At 37.0% G+C, this 10151-nt stretch overlaps 1 protein-coding gene across 1 annotated transcript; it reads left to right on the top strand.

Annotated features, from left to right (window-relative positions):
• The first annotated feature begins 8171 nt into the window (after window positions 1-8171).
• On the top strand, window positions 8172-8660 carry LOC110778863 (uncharacterized). Its single transcript, XM_021983407.1, has one exon. It carries the CDS (start codon window positions 8172-8174, stop codon window positions 8658-8660), a length of 489 nt encoding a protein of 162 aa, XP_021839099.1.
• The last annotated feature ends 1491 nt before the right edge of the window (window positions 8661-10151 follow it).

Here is a 10151-nt window from a genome sequence, read left to right as displayed (position 1 = left end):
CGCGCAAGCGACGAGCGCTGGCACGCTCCAGCAAGCACTGGTCCGCCCCGTGCGCGCTAGCTCGTCCCAACGAGTGACGCTTGCTGCGCGTAGCGCGAGGCTTGCTCGGCTTGCTGCGTGCTACGCGTGGCCTGCTCGATGCTCATGCTACGACCAATGCAGTGGCAAGCCATGGGCGCTGCAGACGTGCACGCGGCCCATGGGCGCTGCAACTACAAGGCCTCGACGAGGCATGGGCGCAAGCCTATGGCTTTGTCTTGGCCCGTTGGTTCGTTTTAATTTTTCGGTTGAAAACGATTTTAATTAAATTTAATTTCGTAATTATTTTTTTCTCGGAATATAATATTGAATAATTTAATTATTATGAATTTATTTATACTAATTATTTTAATAAAATTAAAACCTTGATAAAATTTAAATTAATTAATTTTAATCAACTGAAAATAAAAATATTAAATAATATTTTATATGAGCTTTAAATTTTATTTAAATTTGTAAGTTTTCGGTTGGACTAGGAAATACAATTTTATGTTCAAAATTTGTAAAGAATGTAAATTTCTTGGTTTTAGTGGGAGCTTTTAGTAATTAAACTCTTGATTAGGTCTACATTCCTTTAAGGTTAAAACAACTCGATTAGAACTAATAAGGATTGAATAATTTGTAGATTATTTGGAACCCTTTAATTAGTTGTTGCAAATGTTTATGTGATGCATAATATGTTCTACTAACTTTCTATGTGGGCCATTCATTGATAAATGAATGGGTGAATGGTATATTGTAAATGTACTGTTTTGCAGGCTATGGAAAGTGACTAGTATGGCCCAAATAGGATAGTAAATATGGTCTGCGTACCATTAATTTGAATGTAAAATTGGTCTAATGCACCAAAGTTTTTATTTTAAATATGGTCTGCGTACCATCAAATGGTTGTAATTAGTTTCAATTATAGCTTATCCTATTTGAAAAAAATGGCGCCTCCCATGGTAAAATTCAAGACGGAGTTTCCAATCCATTTTCAAGACGGAGTTTGAAGTTTAAGCTTCAAGATGAAGTCGGGCCATACTAGATCACATTTATATCTTATGCATGCTTTAAGTTATTTATTGCTTTAAATATGTCTTAATTATGCATGAGATTGTGGCTTGATAATGTTGCATGATTAAGGATTTTAGTTCACTTAAAATCTAACCAACATAGTACGAGCCTTAAGTTCCAAACTTTAAAAATTGAGTTAAAAGGTGCCATGCCAAAATAACACTTACTTGGATAACCTTTACATCAATCTTAGTAATAGTTTTCCACCATAGCGAGGTGTTACTTATTGATCCTAAAGTGGTAAGGTACACAAATAATTGTGAGTACATGTTAGTTTTGGTGAAACTCAACGATAAAAGTAAGGAGTCCTTTTATGTCGTGGCAAATGAGATAGGTTTACCTAATAAGTTCTTAGACGTACCTATAAACCAAGAGTAGTTTCTAGACTATTAGCAAAGGATTTGCTTACCTAAAATATTTTAGAATTGAGTCTAAATACAAATTGTGCTTACTTCTTCAATGATTTAAGGATCCTGGATTCATTTTATTCACACCTGCCGAAACAATAAATTTGAATAAAATGCCAATGACTTGTTTAAATTGCATGATTGCTTTAATTTTCAAGTTATTACTCATGATAAATGTTTAGACTTTGCATGCTTCAATGTGTGTTTTAATTATTGTTTATAATTAAATATCTTTTACTGCAATAAAATCCTTTTAGAAGGGTAACAGTAAATTTCCTCGATTGGTAGTGAATCCAAGAACGATTCACGGAAATGAGAGATAATGAGCAATTTAAAATGTACGTTTCTTTTAGAGACTTTTATGGTTGTTTTCGAGTATCAAAGTCGAATGGCAAACCGATTGGTGCTTGTGAATTCAAAATCCAATGTAGTTTTGAAGAATCATAAAGCATTGAGTGTAAAAGCTCAGCTTTACCAATGGTTAACAACCTAATATCTTTTTCCATATAATTCTCGAATGAGTCTAGTCCCTAGACATTCGAATAGATAGATGCTTAGAGAACTTTAGAAGCTTCTGGTAAGATAATCTAGTTGAAGCAAAACATTCAATATAAATTAAATGGTAAGAACCTTGTTGGAGTGACATTGGACATGTCTAACAAAGTATAAAAGTCAACACTGGAGAAGTCAATTCTTAAGACTATAAGAAAGGGTACAAGAAATAGGAAAACAAGGAACAAGTAAAAGGAAATTACAATTCCGTTTCTACCTATAAGTTTATGTTTAAAGAAACAGCAACCTAGCAAAGAAAGTTCATTGGTATCATATACCGCTTGAGGTTCTTACTTCGGTAATAACTCAAACAATGGAAGCTAGGATACACTAATGACTACAAGTGGGAAATGAAGCATGGCAATGCTACATTAGTTGTAGGGTCATCTAGTTTGTTTTAAGTCCTTTCAAGGCTAGAACTTAATGGCTATTTTGTTCCATAATCAACATACCTAAATTTCTGCTTCAAACACAGAAAGACTCACATTCAAGAAAAACACAAACAATGTTTGTTTGTTTATTTTAATGAAATGGTCATTTACGGGTTGAGTCATGTATGCTTGATTAAAACAAACAACTCTTTAACAAGAAGTACTTTACTAGGTTCAAATCAATCCCTTGATTTGAGTTCCAATAATCTTTGGCATTGTTGCTTAGACCATGTTAACAAGTTAAAATCAAAAGCTCTACTTTGATGGACTTTTGAAAGTAGATTGATTTCTAGATCAATTCAAGACAAGTTAGTCTTACTTGTTGAAAGTAACAAAAGAAATGAACAATTGTTAGAACACCTAGACAATAGAGTTCAAAGCTAAAGAAATATTTTATGACTTTATTGTTTCACATGGTTTTAAGTGAATATGGATTTATTTACTCAAAGTGATATAAGTGTGAATCTATCTGGCTAGTTCAAAGATTCATAGAAAAGTATAAAAACGTCAACTTGGCAAGAAATCATAAAGATCTAGGTTAGATCATGTTGATGATTACTTATACCAAGAATGATCATCAATGATTGTCTGTTGTAATTTTACGATCTAGCTCCATAAGATATGGCATACCTACGTTGGAATGATTGAAGTCAATGATGAACCATAAAGACTTTTCCTATAATTTCTAAAACAAAATGCTCAACTACCACCAAACTAAACAAAATTAGTACTTGATTTGATCAATGATGAACCATAAAGACTTTTCCTATAATTTCTAAAACAAAATGCTCAACTACCACCAAACTAAACCAAATTCGTCAAAGCTATTGAAAAGTAATTTCAGAATATCTTTTCAACAACAAATATATATATCTAAAGAGTTGCTAAACTCAGTGGGAGCTTAGTGTTTGTTATTCGACAAACCAAGGCCCCAGTGTAGATATATGTTTCATTGTGATTTATTCAAATAAGACACAAGGGTATTGTTTCTAACACGAATTTTTGAAACATAATGTTTGTTTGCTCGAAATAATGTCCTTTTGGAGATTTGTTTCCAAAATGACAAGTGGGAGAAAATAGACCTCGAAAGTCTTCGAGGCGAACAAAAAACATAAACGAAGATTCCGGAGACTTTTCGAAGTTCTTCAGAAAATCGGAACACTTATTCTTTAAGGACTTTAGAAGTGGCTTTAAGGAATAGATATCTCTTAGAAGACTTTACAAGTGCTTCAAGGAGAACAGAATATTCAAAGGACTTTCAAGTGTCTGTTGATATTCTATTGTTTGATGTTCTATTACCCAAGTAGATATAGAGTTCAAGTCACTGAAACTATGAGATTCTTCTATTAGATAGTGAAGAAACATAAAGTTTAGGTCACTAAAACTATGAGATTCTTCTATTAGATAGTGAAGAAACCTACAACTTGCAGTCAAACTATTATCATGTAGATTAACGAGTTTGTGACTTGCAAGAAAGCTATGACAAAACGCAGATTCCCTAAAATGGTTAGAGGCCATATATAGACTCAAATGTTTTAAATGGTTATAGGCCATAAAACATACTCAATGTTTTGATGACAAAATTGAAATTTTGTTGATTTGCAAGAATAGTTTCACACCTATTGGTTGCAAATTGGGTTTAAGGATAAAAACCATCAAACATGGAATTGTGTCTTCACACAAAGCTAGATTAGTTGCTAAAGGTATGAAGTAAATTCATGGCGTGGATTGTGTTGAAACCTCATGCAAAATCATAATGCTCCAGTCTATAAATCAAGCAATGATTGCATATTGATACATATGGCAATTGGATGACAAAACGTATTCCTCAATCAAATATTGGAAGAAACTATGTACATGGTATGTCATAGGATTTGTGGATCCAAATAATGCTTAAAATGAATGCTAGCTTATGAAATTCGGGTATGGATTTAAGCAAGCAATTGAGAATTGGAACTGCATTTTAGTGAAGCTAATAAGTATTTTAGTTTCATAAAATGTACATGATTCTTATAGATATATAAGAAGTTTAGCGGGGGTACATAAAACTTAATTGGTCCTATGTGTATCACACACATATCTCTCTATTGTGAAATAACATTCAAATGCTAATGACTTAGATTTGAAATTATTCATCAATGATGGACCAAGGCGAAACTTAGTACATACTGGGTATTAAGATCTATACTCAAAAGATCTTAGAATATTGTTTTGGATTAAGTAATGGCATTTACTAAATCAAACATGAAAGACTCCATTGGAGATATTCGACCCATGTGAATAAATCTAAGTAATAGATGTTTGAACTATGTAAGAGTCAAAATGAGATTCTTAAACCTATATTATATGTCAAAGAATTTAGCTGGATTTAGTATCTACTGAAACTAGATGAGCTAAAGTAACATGAATAGAATTCAATTGAGAATTATTCTGCAAAAGAATTTATCATGTATGATATAATATGAGGATCTCCAAAAATGTATCGTATGACTTTAGGCATAACGAACATATACCAATCTCTATTGGTCTAAGTAAAGATCAACTAGATTGAGATCAAGAAAAACTTATAGTACTTGAAAAGGTACATAGGAATAGTTCTTAATTCAAGGAAATGAAGATATGCTAAATATTGATGCTACACGCATAAACACTGGCAAAGGATCAAGCAAGATCCCTTTGGAGTTAACCATTGGAAAGGATGAGCTATAGAGCATCGTGTTTTGAAATGGCAACATGGATTGAAGACCTTGAGTTGTTGCGTTGGAAATTAAATATTAATTTCTATGATCTGAGATACATATGGAATGTCTTCCACATATCTATGAACTGCTTGGATAAGTAAATCAAAACAAAGCATCACTAGCAACCTATACAGTTGAAGTAAAAGTAATTATTACCTAAGAAGCAATAAAACAGAGTTGTTTACATTAAAGAGTTCTTCACTGAACTTGGGTGGATCACATGTCTGCTGACTTGATGGTTCTTCATTGAAAAATGCGTAGAAGCACTATTATAGCGAGAAAGACTAGATCACAAAATAAACATATTTAAAAGATCTTATCATCCTATCTCTAAGAACATTCGATAAAAAGGATATTAAGATTGGCAAAGCATGCATGATAACTAAACCTATGCAACAAGTGAGAAGCAACACTCACATTGTAGCACTGGAAATCAAGCATAGCTTTGAATTCCATGAACTGTTTTTAAAATGGTTAGAGGCCCATGGTTGTAAAACATTGGGGTTGAACATTTATCATATATGAAATGTATTTTCAAATTCCATTTAATCTTGGTTTAGTATTAAATGATGAGTCCTTTCAATTTGACGATATTATTCAAGATAGACTGTCAGGAACCAGTCATGTGACTAAGAAATGTCTATCAAGTGAACTTGAATGTCAAAAGTTGGAAAAGGTCCCTGGTCGGAAGTTTTCTATAAAAGTGGACGCATAGAAAACGCTAGACGGCTAGAATGCAAGATGACTAGTAGTTCTGTTTCTTGAACTATGTGGACATGGCAATGTCGCAATCATTTGCGTAGATACTTACTTTGAGAAGACTAGTATCGGATAGACCTATGACACTTTTCTGTAAGAGATGAACATCTGTCATAAGTAAATTTCATTATATTATTAGACACTAATCCTCTATACCTGAGTGATTTGAGATTACTTGTTTGAGAACTGGTTACTTTGACGTTGTCAACCATTGCAACGTAAAAGGAGACTATAATGGCAACGCTCAGGTAATCACCTATTAAACGAAGTCTAACCTCAAGATCACAAGATTGGGATTGTCCTCCCATAAATCGAGAAGAGATGATGAAAGTTGTACAAGGCCACTCGGAGAGCTAGAAACTGAAAAATGCATGGCCGTGCTCAGATGAATCTTAGGTTATGATTATCTGTTTATTTGATCAGTTGAACTCTGAAACCGAGAAATACCTCTGGACATTATAAGGATGACAACTCTTACCTTATGTTCATGAGCAAGCATCAAGCGACAAAGGAATTAGGCAATGCACACTTGTTCCTAAGGACAAGTGGGAGACTGAAGGAAATGCCCTTGGTCCAAGTATGCATTCTATACTAAGTCTAATAAATGCGGTTCAATATTAATTAATTATGCAAGTTAATAATTCAGTGAGATCAAGTGAGCTGTATGCCTAGCTAGAGGCCGCTTCAGTTCGAGTGGACCTAATAATATTAATCCACAGCTTACTCTTTACTGAACCCGTAGGGTCACACAAATAGTACGTGAACGGATCAAGTACTTAAGTGAATTAAATAGTCTAATTATGAATATTCGGAATCGACGGATCTCGGTTCCAGTGGGAGCTGAAATCGTCAAAAGGCAAAATATGAATACTTAACGATGATATTGCCGGAAACGGAAATATGGATCGTAACGGAAATATAAATATTATCCAAGTCGTAGATGTTGCCGGAAACGGAAACATGGTACGTATCAGAAAATATTATTGGAAATAGAAATATTGCCGGAATCGGAAATATTGTGGGAAACGGAAATATTACCGGAATCAGAAATATTGTCGGAATCGGAAATAAATTCCGGAATCGGAAATATTAAATATTGTTCGAATCGGAAATGAATTCCGGAATCGGAAAACGAATCGGAAGCGCGACGTACGAAACGATCGTCCGACGAGCTTTCTAGACGCAAGGCCCAGCACGAAGCCAGGCCCGTGCCTAGCGAAGCCCGCGCAGCGAGCAGCAAGGCCAGCGAGGCCCACGAGCAGCGAGCCAAGCGAGACCCAGCAGCAGCACCCAAGGATGGGCCGCGTGCTGCCAGCCTGCCTTGGGCCGAGCGCGCACCGTGGCCTTATGGGCTGCATGTGTGTGTGTGTTTGTGCAATGCTACAAATCCTTGGTCGTTTAAGATTGCTTAATCGTTTTCCTAATTCCACAAGAATTAAATGTTTAGTGTTTAATTAAACGTTAAATTCTAATGGATTAATTTAACTAGAATTCTGATTGAATTAGTAAATTGAATCCTAGTGGAAATCTAAGTCTGATATTTCCTCCCTATAAATAGGTGATTCATAATCACAATTTATGTATCACAATCAACAAGTATTCATATAGTTTAAGTTTAAAGAATAACTTAATAAGTTGCCTAAAATATAATTAAGCTTTCGAATAACATAAAACCTTAGATAATATTCTAGTTAATTGAATCTAAGGCGGATCCGAACGTGATGTGGACTATCTACGGAGGGGCGCCATTTGGAGTCCTAAACTTGTTCTTTTTTGGTTCGGAAGCAGCTAGGGAAGTCACGCGTCACATGTATGTATCCTAAATTATGCTAATTGACTATGTGGCAATTAATTTGGATTCCTGGCTTTATGGTTTTTCCGCATGAAATATATGTTTTATATTTGTCATAACCTAACAAAGGTACCGTTCACCCTCAAGAATAGTAAGAAACCCGCCACGCCGTGAGAAAACATACTCGCCTCTTCCAGAAAGTATAGGTAGACATGGCTCCCCAAGAGGAAGATGGGGCTCCCCTCCACCAAGAAATGATAGGCGCATGCATACTTCATCATTACAAGAAGCTCCTACTCCCTTCTCCCAAGAGATAATGAACATCTCCGGCCGGGACAAAGTGAAGGTCCCTACCATCGAGCCTTTCGATGGAATTACAGATCCATAAGAGCACATGGCTGCCTATGCGGCTCAAATGAACGTCCAGACTGGGTGTGGAGCTACTTGGTGCCGGTACTTCCCCACCACCTTGAAGGGTTTTGCACTTATCTGGTTCAACAAGCACGTGCCAAATGGGAGTATCAAGAGCTATAATGAGCTTGAAAAGCTGTTCACCAGCCAATTCGCTGCAGCTCGAAGACCCCAAAAGACAAGTGTCAACTTAATAGCGGTCAGACAGGGAGAGACGGAGAACCTTCGCAACTATATCAAGAGGTTCAATGAAGAAGTCCTAAAGATACACAATCTCAAGGAGAAAACCAAGTTCGCAACCCTCTTGGCGGGGCTTCAGCCAGATGACTTCAAATTCAAGTTGATCGTGTCCGGGGTGTCCAACCTCGAGGAAGCAATGGAGAAGGCCCAAATGCACATTCAAGCCACAAATATTTGTAAAATCAATTGGGGTGGTGAGCGTGGAACAAGGCAAAAACAAAAGCCCAATTAGGCAGAGACCTCAAAATCTGACAAGAAGAAGAAAAATAACGGCAGCCACGACCAAACTCAACCCTCCCTTAAAAAGTCAGTTATGGTTGATGACCATGGTGAGGATCTGAGGTATAACCACAATAGGCGGGAGATTTACCTTGATTTCAAAGGAAAAGACATCCTCCCTAAGCCACCTGCAATCCATACGCTCGAAGCAAAGCGAGACAAGTCAGTTTGGTGTGAGTTTCACCACGAGTGCGGGCACACCACAAAGAACTGTAGGGAGCTGAAAAGGGCACTGGATCACTTGGCCGACAAGGGAAAGCTAAATAATTACTTAAGGAAGAATCCTCCCCCAAAAGAAAAATCCAAAGAAAAGGAGTCCCCTAGTGATGATATGGGAGACTACATTGGAGTGATAGCCGGAGGCTTGGCAACAGGCGGGTCTATGAGCAAGGCGAAGGATAGTTTATGGGCACTTGAACATCAAGTCCTAAAAGTGGCATAGGCTTCTCAAACAGCCCCGATGATGACATTTGGTGGGAGCACTGGCCACCCGATTCTAGAGTCCCATGACGATCCCCTGGCCATCGAGATGAAAGTCGCTAACTCAACAGTAGGGCGAGTGTTAGTGGATAGTGGATCATCCGCCGACATCATTACTCTAAAGTGTCTAGAAGGGATCAAATATTCCAAAGATGATCTAAAAACCATCTCCCAACCACTCATTGGGTTCGGAGGTCAAGTCGTCCATCCCCAAGGCACTATCAAGCTACCCGTCAGGTCGGGTCCCAAGAACAAAGGAAGGCGGCTGCTAGTAGAATTTCTTGTCGTTGATATCTCCCTACCATACAATATCATCATAGGCCGCCCTCTACTAAACAAAATAAAAGCCGCAATCTCTGTGCACCAACTTCTCATGCAGTTTGAGTTGGAAGATGGCACCATGGGAAAAATCTTTGGGGATCAACAAGTGGGCAGGCGATGCTATGTTAACTGCCTTAAGAGAGGGAGAAGCACCCCCCAACCACTGACCAAGAAAGCCATGTCGGAAGAGACTCGAAACTCCTGAAGGCAAGCCCCTCCCTCGTCCATGGAACACCGACAACCTTAGATGGTTTATGTTCAATCTCCTAAGAATTTTTCCCTTTCTCAAAAGTACTTAGCTTTATAGCTCGCAAGCATAGTTTTCTATGATGAAAGTGGGGGTAAGATATATGTAAGCCCGCCATAGGCTAAATAACATTCCATCATTGTAAACGAATTTTCAATGTTTCAAGGCAATAGTAAAGAGCTCGGCGAATATTACTTAGCAAATTTTTTGTCTTTTTTAGAATGTTGTAAAGTAGAAGCCAAACGTTGGCCAAGCAAGCTCAGCATACATCAAAAGGAAAAGACAAGCCAAGTTCAAACATATGAACTCACTCTTATACTTAGCAAAATAATCTAAGTCATTTTCAAGAATGGTGCATCATCGTTCGCACAAGCTTGGGGATCCTCAGTAGTGGAG

Source organism: Spinacia oleracea, chromosome 4 (genome assembly GCF_020520425.1).
Source record: "Spinacia oleracea cultivar Varoflay chromosome 4, BTI_SOV_V1, whole genome shotgun sequence".
Lineage (NCBI taxonomy): Eukaryota > Viridiplantae > Streptophyta > Magnoliopsida > Caryophyllales > Amaranthaceae > Spinacia > Spinacia oleracea.
This window is presented reverse-complemented; position numbering and strand designations above follow the sequence as displayed.

Bases quoted from the DNA above. Each gene is read 5' to 3' on its own strand.
- LOC110778863 (XM_021983407.1), top strand. From the start codon at position 8,172: ATGGCTGCCTATGCGGCTCAAATGAACGTCCAGACTGGGTGTGGAGCT.